Consider the following 21967-nt stretch of genomic DNA (forward strand, 5'->3'; position numbering starts at 1 on the left):
ATAAATATACTAATTATATTCAAAATAATTAAATATATAACACCTTATTCGATAAGTAGCTATCAGTGTGATTACAAATGTAGAAAAGTGGTTGGCGTACCATTTGGGTCGAGAGACTACTATATTTGAAGAAAGAAAATGGCTAACAAACGAAAGAGGAAAAGTACCCATCTCGTATTCAATATTCAAATCCCAACTCCATTTGAGTCAACTCATTTCTCAGGTGAGCTCACCACAGTCTCCCAGAGAAAACTCATACGCCTCAAAAATGGCGGAAGGATCCAACACTGTACACTCACCCTTCCTCACTTATGTTTCCATGTTATCTCTTCTCACTCTCTGCCCTCCCTTTGTTATCTTACTGTAATTCTCTCTCTCTCTGTTTTTTTTTTTAAACTGCGCTTTCCATGCTTTATCTCATTCATTTCTCTATTTTCCGCTTCTATGTTTCAATATTCAACTAATTTCAAAGATTCATCACTGATCTTGCTTTTCCTTGTTGTTGATCCAATCAAACAGCTTAGTAGGATACGCAGTTCTGATGTTTGTGTCTGTTTCTTCAATGCAGATGGTACACCATGGTTCATGCTGATGGGTCTGTTTCTCAGACTTGGAATTACTTATATCAAAATGGGTTCGAGGGATTTATTAATATATGGCCATCGCCCTCTGCTACTGCTTGCAAGATAATTGGATGTTATGCTGCCTTTGAGGCTGCTCTTCAGCTTCTTTTACCTGGAAAGAGGGTTTTGGGCCCGGTCTCTCCAACGGGAAATCAACCTGTTTACAAGGTGTCTGCACATTAGACTCTTGATCACTTTGTGTCAGTTCTTTGCATTTCATTGTGCTGTAGAAGTTACTGATGCCTCGGCATTCATGGTGTTGTTTGAAGTTCTGTTCATAATTTATTGCTCCTGTTTTTGTTCTGCAGGCAAATGGCGTGGCTGCCTACATAGTGACACTGCTTACTTATGTTGCTCTTTGGCGGTATGGTATTGAGTCAGATTTCTACAAACTTATTGCCCCTTTAAGAATTTATTGCAGTCTGTACCTTCCAGTTAGACAATTTACACTTTTTGTAATTCTTCTGCTGTACTAATTTGTTTTGGGAAATTATTTTTTTCATTGTGTGATAGACTACTATCTGAGGAGGGTGATATTCTACTATATTTTGTAAACTTGGTTCTTTTTGTTATAATTGAAAATAGCCCTTTTTTTTTTGTAAATCTGTACTTTTCGTCTATATCTCTCAATCTTGGTCTGTTTATCATTGTTTTTCTCTAGCAGACTCAGTAAAGTATTTTAGGGTATTTTGTGTTAAAATTATGTGTTTATACATGGTTTTTGTAGGAAATATCTTTTCTGCTTTCTCGATTTATTATGATATTATTCTTGTTTATAATCAGGTTTGGGATATTTGATCCAGCTATTGTTTATGATCATCTGGGAGAAATATATTCGACTCTTATTTTTGGAAGCTTCATCTTTTGTATTCTTCTATACATAAAAGTGAGGATTTAGATTTTTATGCCCATACCTGTTGAAGTTGAGTATGTATATATATATGCTCTCTGCATATGTAACACTGGTGTTTGAATATACAAGGGTCATGTGGCGCCATCTTCCTCTGATTCAGGTTCCTCTGGAAACGTTATACTTGATTTCTACTGGGTAAGCTTTCACATCCTCTTGATATTTATGACTTGACGTGACAACTTCATTTTTCTTTAGTTAAAGAAAAAAACCCAACTATTTTAAAGCTGAATGAAGTTCAGAGAAGGCCACACACAAAAAAGGGCTCTACTAACATGGGACAACAAAAAGGAAAAGAGAACCTCAACTGTTGGTTGTAAGAAAATTAGGGTGCTTAAATATTTTTGAAGAGCAAACCTCATTAGAAGCTTTAAAATATTCCAGCTAGCAAACTCCCTCTTACGTTATGATGCTACTATGTATCAGATATATAAACATAGCTATCATCTCTTGCTTTATTCGGTGTTCTCTGCTGGTTATTTTACTAATCACCCTGCCCTTAGTTTCTTGTCTGCTTGATATTTATGCTATGGTAACAAAATGGGGAACCCGACTGGTTTGGCATAATCTATGTTTCCTTTGGTTTTCAATTTTTATTTAACTTTGGACGCTTCCTTGGAGTGAACAATATCTTTGTGCCATACATACTTACCAGAACATGATCTATTCTATAGGTTGTACAACAATGTCCTTGAGTTCTAAGGAAAAATATCCTTTTACGCTGTATTTTGACTCAGCTCTTATGTAATTCCACTAGCATTTCATTTAAATGCTTTCTACTGTGTTGTGAAGTTATATATGTGTGCCGTTTACAGACTTCCAATTTGGGAATTGAGAAAAATATTATACTCCATAGTTCAAGAGTTCGTACAACTTGGCTATGTCTTGCTCCTTTTTTTTTTTTTTTGTAGTTTTGTTTGATCACACGATTGCATTGGCCAAGCTAGGTCTTGTTGATACTCTATAACACATTTTTCCTATTTACTTGCTTTCAGGGCATGGAATTGTACCCGCGTATTGGCAAACATTTTGATATTAAGGTTTTCACAAACTGCAGATTTGGGATGATGTCTTGGGCCGTCCTTGCTGTGACCTATTGCATAAAGCAAGTAGGTAATCTTAAAGTTCCCAAGTATGAAAGATAATCTTACATTTGTGGATGTTTTCTTTTCATGTGAGGTTTACTAAATATTATTTATAATAATGGGATTCAAGCCTCGTTTAATTGATTGGCACCTTTTGTAACATTTCTGAGGCAACAAAAGTTAAAATCTGTTATCTGTTGTCCTTGTTTTATTTTGTTTTTTATTTTGTATTTCTATGATTCTGTCTTATGAGTCAAGTCTCTTATTGCCACGGTCACATTAGTTTGTATCAATCACACCTTTAAATTAGAGTAGTTGGTAAACATTGATCCTCGGAACTTTGGATGTGCGTTTTTGCACAAAGGACCTTTTTGCATCTGAGGGCATATACTATCTTACTGAAAGTACTTGAGCTTTTATTTAGTAATTTCTGGGGAGTGTGTAGGTAGTATGCTACTTTCTCTTGGATACATATGATCTGATAGAGCCTTGTGTTGTGATCAATAGTTCCTCCCTCATCCACCCTTTCATGAGAAGGATCGATTTTTATGGCTTGCTAGGGTATGTGCTATATTGTGTGATGTTTGGAGTGAGCAAAATAAGCGAGTGTTTAGAGGGTTGGAGAGGGATTCTAGTGATGTCTGGTCCCTCGTTAGATTTCACATTTTTCTTGGCTTTGCCGCTTCAACTTTAAAGACTCAGTAGGTACTCTATAGACATTATTTTTTTTTATAGATGGAGCCCCTTTCTCTAGTTTGGATCCCTTTTCATGGTCTAGTTTTTTCTGTATGCCCTTGCATTCTTTTAATTTTTCTCTCAATGAAAGTTGTTACAAAAAGATAATAATAATAATAAAATCTCGGGAAAAGGATGTACAACTTTGATGACCAAAGAGAAAGAGAAATAAAATTCACAGATGTTCGAGAGGCTTGCCTCTCTCAAGGCCAGAAACTATTTACAGCTTTCACTTGTTGACAGAGACTATTTCCTTTGCCCTCTCCTGTACATATAACCTAGATCTTTTCCCACTCAATACGATTGACTAACTAATTTCACATCCCTTTGATGATTTCACTAAAAGTACCAAACTATGACAAAGTTGCTAGGTTTTGACAAATATTAGAAAAGCAGTTGTCCTGCATAAATGTTCAAGGAAGTGATGGATTGAGAACACTATAGAAAGAGTCTATAAGCACTTAAAACTTGGTATACCTACTCAGTTATGTGAGTGTATAATTCTTTGACAGTATTTTTTTTATAATTGGGACCAGAAACAGATTTGTGTGATTATCATAATTTTTCACATGGTGGATTTTTTTCTGGACTGTCTTTTTTTTTCTTTTTTTCTTTTGGTCTGGAGTTTTTGTACGCTAATTCTTGTGTTTCCAGATTCATTGTTTTCTCTTAATTTCTCTATTATTTTCCTGGTTATTCTTGTAGCTGGGAGAGTTTTTTCTCAACAAGACTGAAGAAACCAAAAATGAAAAATTGTATTATAACGAGAAAAGATTCCCTCGCCCTACTTTTAATAACTACCCTGCCTTCGATCCACAGCTCCCTATTTTCCCACCTTAGATTCACTCTTCTTCCTCTTAATATAAGTAATGCAAACTAACTGCGTTAAATTCCTGTCAGGAAATTTTATTTATAATAACCTTGAATTGTCAGAGGAACATCCTTAATTAACTGAGCTGTTTTATGTTTTACTCAAAAGTTAGTTTTCACCCTTCTATTTCTTGCTCTTCAACCACTTATATGTATATAGTACTTCTGTACGTATGTTGATTCTCTGGTATTCAAAGTGTCGAGTGATGTAAATTGTTGCATAATTATCTTCTCTTCATCTATTTCAGTATGAAAAGAACGGGACACTAGCTGATTCGTTGCTTGTAAATACTGCATTGATGTTGGTTTATGTTACGAAGTTTTTTTGGTGGGAAGCAGGGTACTGGAACACAATGGACATAGCGCATGATAGAGGTTAGCTTATATTGTTAACATATTATTTTCTCATAGTTCTCTGTTATTAATTAAATGTTAAATCTTAAAAACACCCTTAAACTTTAGGGCAAGTTTTAATTATGTCTCCAAAATTTTAAAAGTTCAAACTTTTTAAATTCATAACTGAAACTTACTGAGTATTTTGTTTAGTTCAGGCTTGGTTAAAAATGCTGGAGCACAATTGACTAGTTTTTTATTTTGAAAAATGTGATATATTAGTCTGCAACTCATTTGCAGTTGAACTGTACTGGGTCTGATTTTGATTGTCCATTTACCTTTTTGGAATTAAAAATAAATAACATATTTTATCCCTTTTGTTTTACTTTTATCAATCTCGATATTCCTCAAAATTGGAAACTTGGACTTTGCAGCTGGTTTTTATATTTGTTGGGGATGCTTGGTATGGGTTCCGTCTGTGTATACCTCTCCTGGCATGTATTTGGTCAACCATCCTGTAAACCTTGGCACTCAGGTATCCTTTCTTCTGGTTAACTTCGAACATCAAGCACTTAATTTAAATTGAAACATGCTGGATAGTCACATTGTTTAGAGATTCGTGGAAACTCATTAGGTTTCGGATGGATGCTGGGTAGCCAATGTGGAAATGATAACCATTTTATGTATTTTATATGCATTTGGATATCGAATAAGAAAGATGACTTGAATAGCTAGATGCTTCATTCGTTGTGGTTGTATAGTTGTTTCTTAATCCAAAAACTCATAACTCACCCAATCAGACGAGCTTGAAAGCAGATAAAAATATACTGGTATTTTTATACTTCTTTATGAACCATGCTACTTTCCTAACAATCCCTTTTGGTTTTCAGTTGGCAGTATCTATTCTAGTAGCGGGCATTCTTTGCATATATATCAACTACGATTGTGACAGACAGAGGCAAGAATTTCGCAGAAAAAATGGGAAGTGCTTGGTTTGGGGAAAAGCTCCATCAAAGGTTTTGATGAGATTTCTGTGCCCACAAGTATTTATATAGAACTCACTTGTGATATTATGTGCTCAAATCTGGTATTAATTTGGCAGATAGTCGCTACATATACCACTACAACTGGGGAAACCAGAACTAGTCTTCTTTTAACCTCTGGATGGTGAGTTTTCATTATCATCATTTCCTACACATACATAAATGTGGGTGGGGAAGTATTAAGCATTTTGCTGTTGGGGTTGGTGCAGGTGGGGTTTAGCACGGCATTTTCATTATGTCCCAGAAATTTTGGCTGCATTTTTCTGGACGGTTCCAGCCCTTTTTCATCATGTAAGCATCCTCCATTCTAATTAATACAAGCACATACTTTTCATTTCAATGAAAAATAAAATACATCATTCTATAAACTAATAAATGTATCAATTTAAACCTTCATTTTTTCTTGTCAGTGGATTCAATTTATACCTTGGTTCCTTCCATGTTCTTAGACAAATTTCTTTTGAAAATCATCCATTCATTTACTCTAATAAACTAATTTTGTAAAATCAACATTTGAAGAAGTAGGCTTGAAAATTAAAGCATTGATGATTTTTAACGATAATCGTAGTAAAAGTTGTAAATTGATTAGCTTATGAGTATTTAAGAATTTAATTGACTCAAATTATAAGTTTTACATGATAATGGTCGGAACAAAATCTCGAGGAGAGTAAATTGATACACTTACACAAGTAAGTTCACTCTTTAAATTATAAGTTTTATGGTAATTGCCTTGTTGGTTCGGATCTTCTCTTATGCAGTTTCTACCATACTTCTATGTGATATTTCTTACTATCCTTCTGTTCGACCGAGCTAAAAGGGACGACGATCGATGTCGCTCCAAGTAAGTAAATCTGTTTGGTTAAGCTAATAATGGATGGGAAGTAATTTGGTTGATGATTTTGAAATCATGCAGGTACGGGAAATATTGGAAACTCTACTGCGAGAAAGTGCCTTACAAAATCATACCTGGAATATACTAATTGTAGTTCTTACTTTGTGTATTACTTACCACAGTCACAATGCCTTCTGCATACTCTGTTGTTGTAAACTCATTTCCCTCACCAAAGTTGGGGTTAGATTTGAACTCTTATTTCTAAAATTAAGTTATTTTAAGAATTTTTTTAAGGCATTTGGGAACGTTGGATAAGTTGTTATAGTAATTAGGGTTTAGGATGTAGACTATTATAGTCTGTAGTGTAAACTAGTTTTGTTTAAAAATAGTTCTAAGAGAAAAAAAATATAGTAAATATTAAAGAAAAAAAGTGTAATGCTTCCGTTTGCTAGGAAAACATGAATGAACCGATATACATTTAAATGAAAAGAAATTTTGAGAACATGAAAGTAATGTTAGAAAAGAATTAAAAGTTACTACTTATATCAACAAGGTCGACCTAAGAACTCTAAAATTAAGCCTAATGAATTTGAAGTGTTGGATGAATTTCGAATTTGAATTCTGAATCTCAGACTCGATGTAGCTTAAACTATCTCTCAGTGACTTGTCTTTCACAATTAATAAAATATAATATTGTATAATATTGTGTTTATGATAAAATGTATTATTGCTATTTAAATAGTATCTAGATGACTACAACTTTTATAAGAAAAAAGCAAAAATAGTGATATCCATTCCATTCCTTTTTATTCTTTTAGTACTTTTAGTACATATAAATGGTTATATTTATAAATATTTTAGAAAATTTAGTTTAAATTTAAAATAAAATTGTTTCTTAAAAAACTACTCCACAATTTAAAACTAATAAAACCATATTTGAATATTTTTTAAAAATAAATCTTCTAAGAAGTTTATAAACTATGAATATTTGGGGATTGGTGGGAAGCGCAGTTGGCGCTGGATTGGCAGTTCAATCGATCAATGCTGTGATCGACATTTCAATCAATGGACACCAATTTCAGCCCTAAACGTCCACCGGACGCCATCTCCGATCCCAGCCTCTCCGCCGGTCGCTCCGTCCGCCCAAGACAATTACCTCCACCTCCGCCATTGCCGCCGCCAGTATCCACCACTGCACCGGCAACATTAGGGTTAGACACTACCACCAGAGATGCTCCCGTTCTTAAACCCTCATCTCCCTCCGATACTCTCTTTCGCCTCCTTTGCCCAGCCTCCAAGGTTTCATCCATCCTTCGCCATCTCCGGGATATTCCCGGCGCTAGGATCCACGTCGATGAACCTCTTCCTTCATGTGAGGAGTGCGTGCTTGTCATCCTCGCCGGCTCCCCTTCCAAACCCGCGCACACTAATCCAGGAAATGATAGAGAATTCCGTGAACACGACGTCCATCGCAACGTTTCTAGTGATACAGTCGCTGGAGATTCGGACGAGCGGTCGCAGGCACAGCAGGCGCTACTACGAACTTTTGAGAGTATAGTTAGGATGAACGAGGATAGTGGAGAAAACCAAGAGATACAGAAGAAAAATGCAGATTCTGCTCCAAACGATCGGATTAGCGGTGGTGAAACTGACGGATTGGTGGTCTGCAGGCTGCTGGCGCCTAGTCATCAGGTAGGGCGCGTACTTGGTAGAGGAGGCAAAACTGTAGAGAAGATTAGGCAGGAGAGTATGGCTCATGTAAAGATTTTCCCCAAGGATCAAAATCCAGCATGTGCGTCGCCGCAGGACGAGTTGATTCAAGTAATATGCATGAGTTTCTTCGGCCTATAACGTCGCACTTGAAATCAAAAGTTTCAGTTATTATTATCAACTGTCTTTTCATTTGCAGATATCAGGAAACTTTTCGGCGGTGATGAAGGCTCTTTCTTCTGTTTCCTCCTGTCTTCAGGATAGCCCGAGGGTGGACTCGAGCAACTCTTCCTCTACAAAATCATTGGGGCCTACGTCCCATGCAAGTTCTATGTCAGTACAAGACGAAGAACCTTCTCCTAGGAGGAGATATGGTAGTCATCATAACGCAGATTACCGCTCAAGGAGTTATTCTTCCATACCAGGACATGAAAATGCTGGAGCTGGTCCAAGAGCGGCCATGGAAGAGGATGTAGTGTTTAGATTGCTTTGTCAACCCGATAAAGTTGGAAGTCTAATTGGCAAAGGAGGCACTGTAGTACGGGCGTTGCAAAACGAAACGGGTGCATCTATAAAGATAGTCGATACACCCGACTTGGATGAACGCTTGGTTGTGATATCTGCACGAGAGGTACGATCTTGTTGAAGCTTCAATTGTCTTGGTAATCGTTGGTTTTTTGCACGTTAAAGTCAATTCTTGAAAAATTAATTGCATTAGTTTACATGTTCCCCTATTTTTCATTTTTCATTTTAGCTTTTATTTTGAGTCATAAGTAAAAAGATAAAAAAATATTGCAGTTAAGGAGATTGGCTTGGGATCCTCTCCGTTTTGATCATCGTGTTGTTACTCCTTACCACCAATAGGTTCCATATATGAAAAATGGATTGAATAATTGTTTCTTTTAGGAACAAGGAGAGAGGCAAATCGGGTTGAATTTGAAAGACTGTGTTCCTTAATTTTATAAATCATGATCTGAGAACTTGTTCTTTTAGACAACCCATCTAACTCCACAACATATGGGGGAAAATTCTAAAATTAAGTCATAGACAAGTGGCTACCATGAATTGAACTCATAACCTCGTAACCTTTCATCAAGGTCGTGTCTCGTATTTACCACTAGCTCAATCCATGATGTTTTACAATCTTGGAACTTGTTTGAGTTCATAGATTACCTTCCTTCCTTTTTCTTATTATTTTATTTTATTCTTTGAGGTTGTTGTCATAGTGTTAGTTAGGTTTGAGGTTATGAGGTTGGTTCATTCCCTGCTTCACATATTGGTCTTCCCTTCGGGCACAATCCATGAAGGGCACGACTCCTATTTACCAATAGCTCAATCCATGATAGTTCACGATCCTAGAACTTGTTTGAGTTCATAGATTACTTCCTTCCTTTTTTTATTATTTTATTTTATTCTTTGAGGCTTGTTGTCATAATGTTGGTTAGGTTTGAGGTTGTGAGGTTGGTTCATTCCATGCTTCACATATTGGTCTTCCCTTTGGACACAATCCGACTAGTCTGTCTTTTTAGTATCTTACTGTGGAAAATATTCAGAAAAGTTTGGCATTGTGGAAAATGAGAAGAGATCCGACTAGTCGTCTTTTTAGTATCGGACAGAAGAAAAAACTCAAAGAAGGTTGGCATTGTGTGGAAAGGGAGTTTCTTGTCAGAAACTGGTAGAGGAACTCTCAGTCATTAGTGTTAAGTGGGATTCTTCCCTGCTTCCTTTCTCTTTTTAAATTCATGTGTTTCTGAGTAATGGTTTGGAGAAGCTTATGAAGAATTTCTTTGCGAGGGGTGGAGCAAAGGAGGGCGTCTCATTTGGTTAGGTGGGAATTCTTTGCGCGGGTCCAGATGCGTCACAGTCCGAAGGCGCAATTCAATATGCATTGAGAGGCGCAATTCAAAAGGTTTTGAAACCCGTGGATTTGGGGGATTGGGCATAGGAAATTTTGAAGCATGTAACCGTTTGTCTTCTTTGAATGCTTCAGTGGCTGTGGTCTTGGCTCAGCTTGCCCCCTTTTTGGGATTCCGCCCCTTGTTACTTGTTTAAGGAAACATGCCATATTGTTGGTTTTCTTCCTTTTTTTCTCTTTGCTTGGTAGTTTCAATGTTTTGTTGGGGAAGGGGATACCTTTGGTGTCCTAACCCTTCGAGGGATCTTTCCTGTCACTCCTTTTTTTTATTTTTCTTGAACTCTTGAATGAGTTGGTTTCTGCCTTGATGTAGAGGATGAAAATTTTCTAGAAGTTGAAGATTTTTGTCTGGCTCGTTCTTCTTGATTGGGTGAATACCTTGGACAAGGTGTCTAGGAAAATGCCTAGTTTGATGGAGTTGTGGTGTTGTATTCTTTTTAAAATAATCTTTTTAAAAGTGCAAAATATCATATCTTGGACTAGTTGTCTAGAAAACTATGAAAAGTATCTACAAATATTGCAAAATATCATAAGCTAGATCACTTACAGTTTGATAATTTGCTACTTTGTAAATATTTTGATTCATTTTGCTATATTTGAAAACAATCATGTGCCTTTACTCCTTTCTTTTCCCTCTTAATTTATCAGACTTTGGAGCAAACGTATTCTCCTGCACAAGAGGCTGTTATACGTGCACATTGTCGAATTGCAGAAATTGGATACGAACCAGGAGCTGCAGTTGTTGCTAGATTGCTTGTACATGGACAACAGATAGGTTATTTGGTAGGTCGAGGAGGCCATATTATTAATGACATGAGAAGAGGCACTGGTACTAGCATTCAGATATTTCCTCGCGACCAAATTCAAAACGGTGGACCTATGAGTGACGAAGTAGTACAGGTAATTCACATCCTCTTTTAACATTACTGTGCTTTTTTCCTCACCACAAACTATTTCCTTTCCAAGATTACTGCATAATCTTTCTTGCTGATACATATATGATCATGGAAGTGACCGATCATCTTGTACTTTCTTTTTCTAGTTTCCTTGGTTCTTTCCTATTCGTACAAAAAGCTGCAAAGAGTATTTAGCATATCAACCTAGTAGTTAGCCGACTATTTAGCATATCAACCTAGTAGTTAGCCGATAGATTTTTTCACCCCTATATTATCATAACAAAAGCTGCTGGGACAAATGTTGCATGGTCTTTTTGTAGTCTATATGATAGTTGAGATATGTATATTATATTGTAAATGCCTTTTCTAAGAAATAAGATGAAGAATTTTAATACGAACGCTTATATCCCCTTTCCTTTTCATGTAACGGCTGCATGATCGTGTGATTAGATCTTGTTAACAGTTAGATGGCTTGTAATGACCAACTAAAAGAAGTAATCGCCATGTCAAATTGATGTTTGTTTCATTAATACGTTTATTTCTCATCAAAATATGGCCAGAGATTGTTGTTTCTGTATAGATTTACCATCACACTAGTCCAATTTTCTGTTGAAAACTGATTTATGTTAATGTTCATTGCAGGTGATCGGAAATTTGCCGTCCGTACAGGACGCTTTATTTCATATAACAAATCGAATTAGAGATACTTTCTTCCCGATGAGACCACACGTACCAAACTTCAACAATCATCCACCTTACTTGTCGCCTCACCCAGAAACACCTCCTCCCTTATTTAGGCCAGGAAGTAATGCACATTCCCCTGGGTACTATCCTTCTCAAGCTGGAGGTCTCCGTGGGACCGAACGTCCTCCTTACCATTCCCACCCACTTGATCATCAGCCTGCATATCCTCATAATGTTAGTTTCGGTGGTGGTAACAACATGGATGGAGTTCCATATCCCCATGGCATGGAGAGACCAGGGCCAGGTTCTTTTGAGAGACCTTCTCCTAGATCATGGACTTCTCAGGTCATTGCTTGAACTTTCCAAGAAACCTAGACTCTTTATCGTGTCAAACTGATTGGGAAATGTGTTTATTTGTTTGTTTGTTGAATATGCAGGTTAGTAGCGAAATACCCAAGGGACCAACTGATGGGTTTGGCATGGTTTCAAGGAATGAGCCCTACGGCAGGTAACTAATTCCAAAGTGTCGGAAGATGGTTACTTCGTAAACTTGGTGTTAACAGCTACTTATTGGTGTCTTTCAGTGGAGGTCCTCATTTTATGGGAGGCACATCTATGGAGATGGTGATTCCACAGACTTTAATTTGTCACATCTATGGAGAGAACAACAATAACATTGCTCATGTTCAGCAGGTTAGTCGAGTTTCAAAAGTTGGGCACACATATTGTGTTTTGGCCTCTATAATAATGTGTTTTGTGTGGTACTGTGGCAGATATCAGGAGCAATGCTGGTGGTTCATGATGCTAAACCTGGGATGTTTGATGGTAAAGTAATCATGTCCGGCACACCCGATCAAATTCGAGCTGCCCAGAGACTTGTCCATGCCTTCATCTTGTGCGGAAAGACACAATCATGATAAACCTACCAAAACAACCACGAAAATTGGATTGTCTCAAAAGTTTTTATCGGAGTCTAAATATACACATGGTGAGTTAGTAGAGTGCTATCTCAATTTAGGTACAGAGTTCGAGTCCATTTTCCCCTGTTTCAAACATGTTTTCCAGCCACCCTAGCCGGAAGTGCACATTGTAGAAAATCAATAAGAAAAATACGAAGTTATTTTCAATTTTTGTAGCATATAATTTATAATCGTATTGTACCATTCATATCAGATTTGATTCGACCCTTATGCTAGTGGCAGCCATTGGAGATTCTGTAGAAAGGAAGACAGAGAATTATGTGCAAGTGAAAATGCAGGACAAAAATAAAATCTGATTACGAAAAACAAAACAAAAAAGAACCGTTTCATTGTACACCCGCAGGAGATGATAATTTACAAGATTCTAGGAATTGACAATTTGAAATGGTTCACAATGTGATAAAACAAAAGGCTAATAAATTAATTAGTACGCGTACACGGTTCACCCTCGATGCAGCCAGCTTTGGAAGATACAAGGGTTCGTTCCTCTTGTCTGATGGGTGTGAATCCATCTATAGCCATCAGTGAAATTTTAAATCTGTCAAATGTTGACTAACTCATTTCAACCTAATCTCTATAGGAGAGATGTATGGTTTTTGCTAAATTCCGCAACAGCAATCTCATAGCCATCTGTCACAATTCTAAACACCTTTCGGGTTGGACTCAGAATCTCCATTCTGCACAGCATTCTAAAACAGATTTGAATGATTTGATGTAATGGGCGATATTAACGACTACAAAAACAATGGTAAAGAAAACAACAATATAATACAACTTTCCACCTCATTTCTATTGAAGGTTGCAGTTTGTCCACCCTGATTTGGAGTTTTTGAGAGGTCCCGAAGAGTTCCCTTGACAGTCCACGGGGTTAGAAATTAGAAGTTTTTTTTTTTTAAGGATGCGAGTCTTACTATTATTAATATTGAAAAATGAAGAGACAAAGCTTAATGTAAATGAAGGTTATACAAATAGCAATAGGGGAAGGGAAGGGAGGATCAGCAAGCACCTCACATCTCAATAGAAATTACAAGTAATTAAAACAAAAACATTAAGGGCTATTCGCTACCTAACAGCCTTCAAGAAAAGATTTACTAAGGCGAAAAGCAGAGCAGCTAAATGCACCACACCATTTTCTGAATCATGTCTATCGAAAACTCTGAAACTGGTTTAATAACACCATTCTTAATGACTTTTATAGGCTTCTAACAAAAAGGAGGTAATTTAGGTTCACTGTATACCATTAATAAATATCACAACAGAAAAGCCAATCCAGAAATATTTGGCATTTTCTAACAATCCATGACTGGAAAGACCCTTAATTGTCTAATAGGCCTTATGCCCTCATTTGACACTTCAATTTGTTGAATGTACTTTAATTTTGGTTGATTGAGTACAGTATAGTTCGTATAGTCTAATATATAATCCTTGAGTGCTCTCTCAAAAGTTAATAAGATTTTAATGTTCCAAGCTTTAGCTTTAGCTTGGAAGTCTTAAAGAAGTTAGTCTACTAAGTTTATACATTTTGACGAGATATCCTTCATATCTTCAAAGTTTCAAACCTGCAGGAGACTTTTAGTCTTTAGAGCTTCAGACTTTATGATGATGGTACATTCCCACTACAGCAAAATTTTACGTCAAACATATTAAGCCAAGCATACCATAGGAATCCCAAAATAAAGTGAAACCTTCATCATATCCACCCTCATCCATGCTGTCTAATTCTAAATCCTACACAAGAATCGCTTTGGCTCTCTTAATCCCAACATAGAATGCAATAACCACTACACGTCATCCACTCTACTGATTGGAATCCACTTCCTGAAGAATCTATGCTCCAAGGACTTTGAAGAAGCTCTATCAAGGATTGTAAAATCATTGCAGTTATCTAAATTCTAATGTAAAAAGGCGTTACTCTGCTATACAACCATAAAACTCCGTGGCACCTTAATCACTTTTGCTTAATAGGAAGGGAACTAGAAAGCATCCAACTAAGTTCCACCGTACATGAATGGAGAAATTATACAAAAACTACCAATAGCATTTAAAGGAATAGGGCGATTATATTAGCAAGCAATCTAGCCACTTTGAAGTCCTAATCCATGTTCTGTTGGCTTAATACATCGGATTTTGTATTATGAAGAATTTGCAACCAGTTGATGATATTTATCTGGATTGCATAAGAGACATAAAAACGCTTACACCTTGGTGTATTGTTATCCAGAATGTCACTCTTCCTTTCAATTTTTCATTTTGTAGAGCCCTTTACAACAAAGAAATTGATGAGTTAGTTCCTTTCTATTTCTAATTCCAAAAGTTAAACTTAATATTGGGCTTAGCGACAGCCTTCCAAAAGGTCTCATGTAGGCTTTTATATATATATATATATAAAACAATTTTATTGATGTTCTAAAATTTACGAAAGGGACAATCGATCCATTATGATTACAAAAGGCTTTCCCAATTTGAAGAAAGGTGAACATAACTATAGGAAGTGGAGATGTTAGACAATTTACACCATGAAACAGCATAATAAATAATGCGATCAAAGAATACTTCAAAATTCTGCTGTGTCTATCAGAACCCTTTTTCTTGCACTCTTTTTCCAAATGAGCCAAAAGAATGATCTATTGACGTGGAACCACAGAAAGACTTCGGCACCATTGAAGGGGTGGCCCAATGAAACAAGAGTGAGGGTAACTTCTGCGTCCCTAGGAACTAGGAAGGGTTGTAGGACATCCAATATTCAAGGTGATAGGAGCCCAAAAAGAAGAGGATCTAGGGACGTCATTGAGGTGAAGACTGAAATAAGCAGTGGACTATTGCCCATGCTTGCAACAGATGTTAGAAACGAAGAAAGATCCATCTATAATTTACTGGCAGTTATGTTCAAGATCTCACATCTCAGATTTGCTAAAGTTGATACAATCCTTTAAGCTTAAAGCACGATATAATACGCATTTTCAAAAGAACTATATCACCATATTAAAAGATGTTAACGTCTTTTAACCTTTCTTTTTTTTTTTTGTGTGTGTGTGTGGGTTGGGGGGAGGGAGGTGAATGTTTGATACCTTGTTTGCCCACATGAGTCCACAAGCATTGCAAAGGGTTCTTGGCCCATCAGGTCCACGTCGCATCATTGGTGTTGACTTCTCACTAATACCACAATGTCGACAGCTACAGGCCAATAAATTAAAAATGTGAATCAATCAATAAAGCAATAAGCATGACTATTTAAAGAGTAGTTGAACTAGATCATAAATAAAAACTAACAGAATTTCTTGTTGTTGGGATCCATTTCCATCACTACTCCAGCTCTCATTTTGTTCCCAACTCGCCATGGCCAATGATGAATCTTCATGAATGGGTTTAGAAGATGTGAACTGGCCTTTATTACGCTGCATCCTATAAGAGTAAGAACAACAAAGTGAAAACATTAAATATAAGCTCAGTGATCTGTTTTGAATTTATCAATATAGTTATTAAAATAACTTATGTACAACGAGAAAGTGTATGTAAGAAATCTGTCGGCACACAAACAAAATAATTTCAACTTCTTGCGACAAAGCATGCTGCAAGATGCATTATTGGTCAGCAAGTGTGAAACTACAGGTTAGTGAGTCGAAAGTTTTCAGTTGCACTTATAATTGTTGAATCAGTAAAGTAATGGGCTAGATGTGCAGTCTAAGACATAATATTTTCTCCAAAATTAGAGTCAAAAGCTATTTGAAAGCATGTAGCTTTTTTTAAAGAAATTTTTTAAAAGGTGTTTTGATTGATTTTGAACTGAAAGTAAGTTTGTTTTGGTTTTTTGTTTCAATTAAAAGAGATATCAGTAGACAAACTACTAACTGCTACACTGGATACTTAACGCAACTTTGAGACTAATTACAAGTTAGCCACTACCTAAAACTGTTTCCAGCTCCTAAAGCCCTCTTCAATTCTCTCTTTTGTTTATAAGAACCTCTTCAATTCTCATAAATAAGCATAATGAAACTGAACTTATAGGCAGGAAATGTTGTAAAGTAATTGGCAAAAAACCTTTGCTAATTCAGAGAGAGAGGAATCATCAGGATGACAGCCAATGAACAAACTAAAGATGCATAAAGTATCCATTGATCATGTCATCAGAATTTTACACATTCATCATTTTGCTACCCAGTTCAACAAGAATACATGACACTAAACAGCTTCAACCATCAGCTGAAAAACTATGCTTAAATCAAACTAAGCCTCATAATAGGAACATACAGCATTAACTCCCAACTCTTAGAAGAAAATATAACCCTATTGAAGATGAAATAATAGATAACTTAAGGGAGAAAAAAAATAATCCAACAATAAAGGAAGGTGAGATACCTAAGTGCTACCTCTTTACGAACTGTATACCGAATTTTCTTGTCAAAATTACGTTCCTTTCGCTTTTCACGAAATCTAATCAAAGAAGCTAATCTCTGAGGGACACTTAGACGTGGGGGAATATTGGCAAGTGCCTGGTTAAACGCTTCATCAGTGAGATGCTACAGATGAGATAACACGTCATTCTTTAATAGATAGTACAATAAAATAATGGTAAAATGTTGACAAGAAGAAATACATACCCTATCATTTGGCTGATTGGTTATTGGGATCGACGGAACACGCAAAGGTACTTCACGACCTCCCAATAATAATAACACGGCTTGTACCTGAAAAGGAGTTCTTTAAACTATTGAGAAAGTGGGAAACCATTGAACCAATAAAGAACAAACTATATATGCTAACTGATGAACTAGTAGGTACATGCGAAATTGCTAACATGAATTTCTTTAGATAAGCAACCAATATTTCTACTTAGCCATAAAAATGGTAATTAGGGTATCTTGCTTGCACCTCAAATGACTAGCATTCACGTATTATCATTGCATAAACCATCCAATTAATCCCATCCCATCCATCGCCTATAAAGCCCAAATCAAAAGGTCCACTTAGTCATAAACCGGTAATGTCGATAAACATGTCAGTGTCAATTTAGAATATCTCAGTCACAATGAAAGTGAAAGATACTTAGGTCACAACATCAAACGAAGACTGTGAAGGACCAATCTGACTCAGCAGTTTTTTCAACAACTAGGAAGAGAGCTCGGAAAGGTTAATTGTGCAAATGTAGTGTTATCTCAACATCAGAGTATCACTTCAAGAATTCTCTAAACTGTTTTTACTTTATACAGTTAACACAAGCAGAAAACGAATAAACCTTTTCAGGCGAGACAGAATCGAAAACATAAACTTGACCCTGATAAGACAGGGTGAGCTGGTCGCAGTTCTCGCCTCCTCGATCCACCATTACACCACGATTCTCAGCAAGATCACCATGGTCCGATTGAACTTCCCTTTCCACAACCATAATACCATGACCTTCATTTTCATGTTCATCAGCCAATCCATTCCCATTACTCATATAATGCAAGTCATGGTGTTCCTGTTCTTGCACAGATTGCGTGTGCATCGAATGCTGTGCATGGCCGATATGCATCCGTCCATCACTTGGATGAATACTGTCCATTTCACTGCTCCCGCCAAAACACCGGAAAAAAAAAAGTAAAAAAGAAACCTCGATTAATCGTTGACAAGCATTACGCATGAATAAAAATAGGAGGAAAGTCCATCCTAACCCTACCGAATTCAATGCCAAACTCACAATAAACACTAAGTAACCAAAATGAAGAATATCCGTAACTGCGTACGAGAACATCAAGTCGATAGTTCAAAACCAAATTCTAAGTTCATTATGCCTAACACAATGTCAATGTGCTGTGAGTTGAAGAAGTCAATTTCCTCCATTTTCGGTAAAAATAAACTCAGGGAGAGGGAGTGATGAGAAGCGAAGAGTGGTATAAGACGATCAATTGAGATTTTGGTTAAAATTACCATCAAATAGAGTGGATAATCCAACAGATGATCGCGAAATCCACAACACGATGAAACCAATCTCCTGGCTCTGATGCGAAGTAGCTTTGAAAAGTAGAGGATCGACGATCACATTGATTTTCAGGTGGATGATCTCTCCTCGGGAAGGGAAGGGCTGAAGATGCGATCTGACCCAATTGGGATCAACGGCGGATTGAGCTCGGAGGGAGGAGAGAAGGTTCTAGAAACTAGCGACAGACGTGCGCTGAATGTCTCCCGCTTGCGCTTAACACATATTTTGATTCGGGATTTTTATACCATGTGATTTTATAAAGTTTTTTTTACCCATTTCCTTCTTACTTTTACAACTTTTTTATCTCTTTATTAAAAAAATATAGTTATCTTATTATTGTGAAATTTTATTTTAAATAACAAAAACATTTATTAATTATAGATATGGACGGTTATGTATATGTATAATATAGACATGTTAGTCTATGTCCATCGTAGATATATCAATATTGTGATATTTTGTTATATTTTTATAGATATTTTATTCATTTTACTACATTTAAAAACAGTTCTGTTGTTTTTATATTTAAAAAAATGTAAAAATATGCTTGATAATTATTTTGTACACTCTCAAATATTTCAAACTTCGCATACTTTAGCATAGTTTACCAACCTGACTTCTGGTATGCTTTTGTGAAATTGTCCATTGAAAATCTAAAATGTTTCAACTCAATCTCTTCGAGGTTTTTACATGACTTGCAGGTCCTTAGCGACTCCTGTTTGAATATTATGTCGATCCTAATGAGATTCTCACGTTGTTTCTCTTTAACTCCCTCGCAATTTTTATTAAAGTTTCATTGGGTTATACGAGCTCCCTCATAAGTCATTGAAGCTTTCCTCGTCACTCATCTTAGTTCTCTGGTGAGTTATTTGAGCTCTTTTGTATATTTTATTTAGATGGATCTTTTAAGCTTCTCCACTAATCCTCGTAAATCCATCGTGTGTCACGTTAAGGTTCTCCATGGGTATTTAGTTGAACCTAATTGTTGTTTGTAGGCCATTATCTTTCATTGAGTATTTGTCTCTTTCTAGACCAGTAATTTTAGGATGACTAGGCAAGTCTATGCAACATTTTGAATTAGCAAATGACTTATTTTATTTCCTTTTCTTGAGTCATAACATAATTATTCTCTTAAAACTACAAAAGTGTTGCCATTCTATGAAGTTATACTCTACATGTGATTGATGGCAAAAATTTTACTAGTTTAGGAACTTATATTTATATAGTTTGCCACTTTTAGTTAACTAAAGAAAAATGTAACTTCATTAATCTGAAGACATTGTAAATACGTTAGAATAACTTTGCATTGTCCATAAGCAAGGAATCTATTTGTACAAAATCAATATTAGTTTTTTCTTATTCTATAAAAGTAAAAGTACCAATAGATAAGGCTTATAATAGAAGACATTAGAGAATTTCACGTTTCTAGTCATAGACCAAAGAAGAGATAAAAAAACCTTAAGTAGAAAAAAAGAAGTTAAGTTAATGGTAAAAGATGTAGGAAAATTTCAACCAATGATTAAAAACCAATAAAAACACAAACCCTAAGGAGCGTTTGGATTAAGGGAGTTGAGATGGAAATAAGGGTGAGAATGGGTATGACACATAAATTGAGTGATGTGTTTTCTTATTCTCGACTCTCTTTTCTTTTTTTATATGTATTATTAAAGTTAATTAATTTAAACTAACAAAATTAAATTTGTGATTTATAAAATTACATTACCATCTATAAGTACCTAATTTAATGAATTACTATATACATATATATTTTAAACCATGTATTAATAGATAAAATAATTGATAAATTATAATTATGTTAAACTAATTATAATTTCATTAAGAAACAAATTAATGACAATTATCTAACTATATTAATAATTTGATTGTATTAGTTGTTTTTGTGCTTATCTAAAAACAAGTATGCATATATCCGTAAATTATAAGAGTTTTTTTCAACTAATAGAAAAAAATTGACAAACTATTTATACTTTATCAAACAAGCCACTATAACAAAATTAATTACACTTTATTTTTTTATATAAATTCATATTTTATAAACTCTTCAAATTTATCCTATCAAGTTACTCATTTTATCTACACTAATAATTGATAGTTTAATAAGTATTATTACTTGATTGTTAAATAACTATTTTTTCTCATACGTTCTTAATACCATTCACGTGCACAACAAAAAAACAGGCATTCTTGATTCCCATTCCCATCAATCTTATCCTCATACTTATTTTTTCCGTGCGTTAATCTTCAGCCATGTTATTCTCATCCTAATTTTCTCATTCCAAATGACCCCTAAAGTCTATAATAAATAAGAACATTAAATAATACCAAGGGTATGTCAAAATAAGAAAAACTAAACGAGCTTTCGACTGGTAAGATTTCTACTTAAGATGCAAAGTTTTGATGCACATTAAAAATCGATTGTTAGTTTGTCTAAATGTCATGTCATTAGTTAACAATCAAACAATGTGTGGTCTATAATAACTTTTCCTCATTATAAACTCATGTGCTCTATAAAACAATGCTTCCAAATTCATCTTTAAGGTAGGTTAAAAAAACTTACCTCTAAACTCAATTTGGGAGTTGAATGAATGTTGGGAACATTGAACATGGTGAAATAAATCAAATGATTGAAAAAAAAAAGGTTTAAGATGAAAGTAGCCAAAGGTTCAAACAAGTTTACAAGCAATTTGAGAAGCAATAGCATAAAAATTGAGTTTTTTTTTTCTTTATTTATTAAAGAACAAAAACAAATATGACTAGACATTTATGGGAGAAACCTTATTTTTTATTCTTCAAAACATAGTAAACACGATAACATAGTAAACACGATAAGAAAAACACGCTATAATTATGTTATAATAAGTGTAAAAAACAAATAAATAACGAAACCTGAAAAAATTACCTATATCAAAAAGTATCATCAATTACGTAAAAACAAATATAAGATAAAATAGTACGTGTATAATGACTTAAACATTTAAGAGATGTTCATAGATAATCATGTCTCAAATGGAAATTAGAACAAGAAAAAAGTGATCAATAAAGAGTGAAATGACCAAAATAAGTGAAATAAAATAAGTTTTTAATAACAATTTAAATTCACAACCGTCAATGGAAAGATGAATTTTTTATTACATTCCATTTTATTAGCATCCAATTATAACATTTACAAATCATTTCATTAATTAGTTTCTATATGCTATGAATGGAAGAATGAAATGAACTCAATTAATTAATTTATTTAGGGGTTTAATTGATACACCACATAACGAAAGAAAAGAAAAGAAAAGGCAAAGTCTTTGGATTGCCCTTTTCCCTTGTATTAGGGTGTTTGTTAAAAGTTAAGTGATGTACGCTGACGTTTACCTCCACTC

The 21967-nt window shown here is 35.2% G+C and overlaps 3 protein-coding genes across 7 annotated transcripts; 2 read left to right on the plus strand and 1 right to left on the minus strand.

The window, feature by feature from the left end:
• The first annotated feature begins 100 nt into the window (after positions 1 to 100).
• Positions 101 to 6736, plus strand: LOC101215997 (7-dehydrocholesterol reductase). Of its 2 annotated transcripts, none has more exons than XM_031888998.1 (13): positions 101 to 223; positions 569 to 791; positions 932 to 987; positions 1407 to 1509; positions 1606 to 1671; positions 2529 to 2642; positions 4472 to 4598; positions 4991 to 5091; positions 5447 to 5572; positions 5659 to 5723; positions 5809 to 5890; positions 6358 to 6440; positions 6513 to 6736. In XM_031888998.1, the coding sequence occupies exons 2-13, from the start codon at positions 579 to 581 to the stop codon at positions 6577 to 6579; spliced, it is 1203 nt and encodes a 400-aa protein (XP_031744858.1). In that variant the 5' UTR covers positions 101 to 223; positions 569 to 578; the 3' UTR covers positions 6580 to 6736. The 2 variants fall into 2 exon arrangements, with proteins under 2 accessions (XP_031744858.1, XP_011659586.1); XM_011661284.2 differs by having other exon boundaries at positions 145 to 363.
• A 671-nt stretch (positions 6737 to 7407) lies between these two features.
• LOC101215447 (KH domain-containing protein HEN4) lies at positions 7408 to 12774 on the plus strand. Its single transcript, XM_004141781.3, has 7 exons — positions 7408 to 8252; positions 8341 to 8772; positions 10705 to 10956; positions 11595 to 11981; positions 12074 to 12144; positions 12221 to 12329; positions 12410 to 12774. Exons 1-7 carry the CDS (start codon positions 7497 to 7499, stop codon positions 12551 to 12553), a joined length of 2151 nt encoding a protein of 716 aa, XP_004141829.1. The 5' UTR covers positions 7408 to 7496; the 3' UTR covers positions 12554 to 12774.
• Positions 12775 to 12912: 138 nt separating this feature from the next.
• LOC101215755 (GATA transcription factor 24-like) lies at positions 12913 to 18806 on the minus strand. 4 transcript variants are annotated; one of them, XM_011660240.2, is made up of 8 exons: positions 18524 to 18806; positions 17850 to 18162; positions 17215 to 17301; positions 16973 to 17106; positions 15887 to 16018; positions 15685 to 15790; positions 13399 to 13467; positions 12913 to 13305 (listed from the first exon to the last, which is right to left on the minus strand). In XM_011660240.2, exons 2-8 carry the CDS (start codon positions 18156 to 18158, stop codon positions 13258 to 13260), a joined length of 885 nt encoding a protein of 294 aa, XP_011658542.1. In that variant the 5' UTR covers positions 18159 to 18162; positions 18524 to 18806; the 3' UTR covers positions 12913 to 13257. The 4 variants fall into 4 exon arrangements, with proteins under 4 accessions (XP_011658542.1, XP_011658541.1, XP_011658540.1 ...); XM_011660239.2 differs by having other exon boundaries at positions 12913 to 13293; positions 16973 to 17133; XM_011660238.2 differs by having other exon boundaries at positions 16973 to 17133.
• Positions 18807 to 21967: the final 3161 nt, after the last annotated feature.

Source organism: Cucumis sativus, chromosome 7, assembly GCF_000004075.3.
Source record: "Cucumis sativus cultivar 9930 chromosome 7, Cucumber_9930_V3, whole genome shotgun sequence".
NCBI classification, from domain to species: Eukaryota; Viridiplantae; Streptophyta; class Magnoliopsida; order Cucurbitales; family Cucurbitaceae; genus Cucumis; species Cucumis sativus.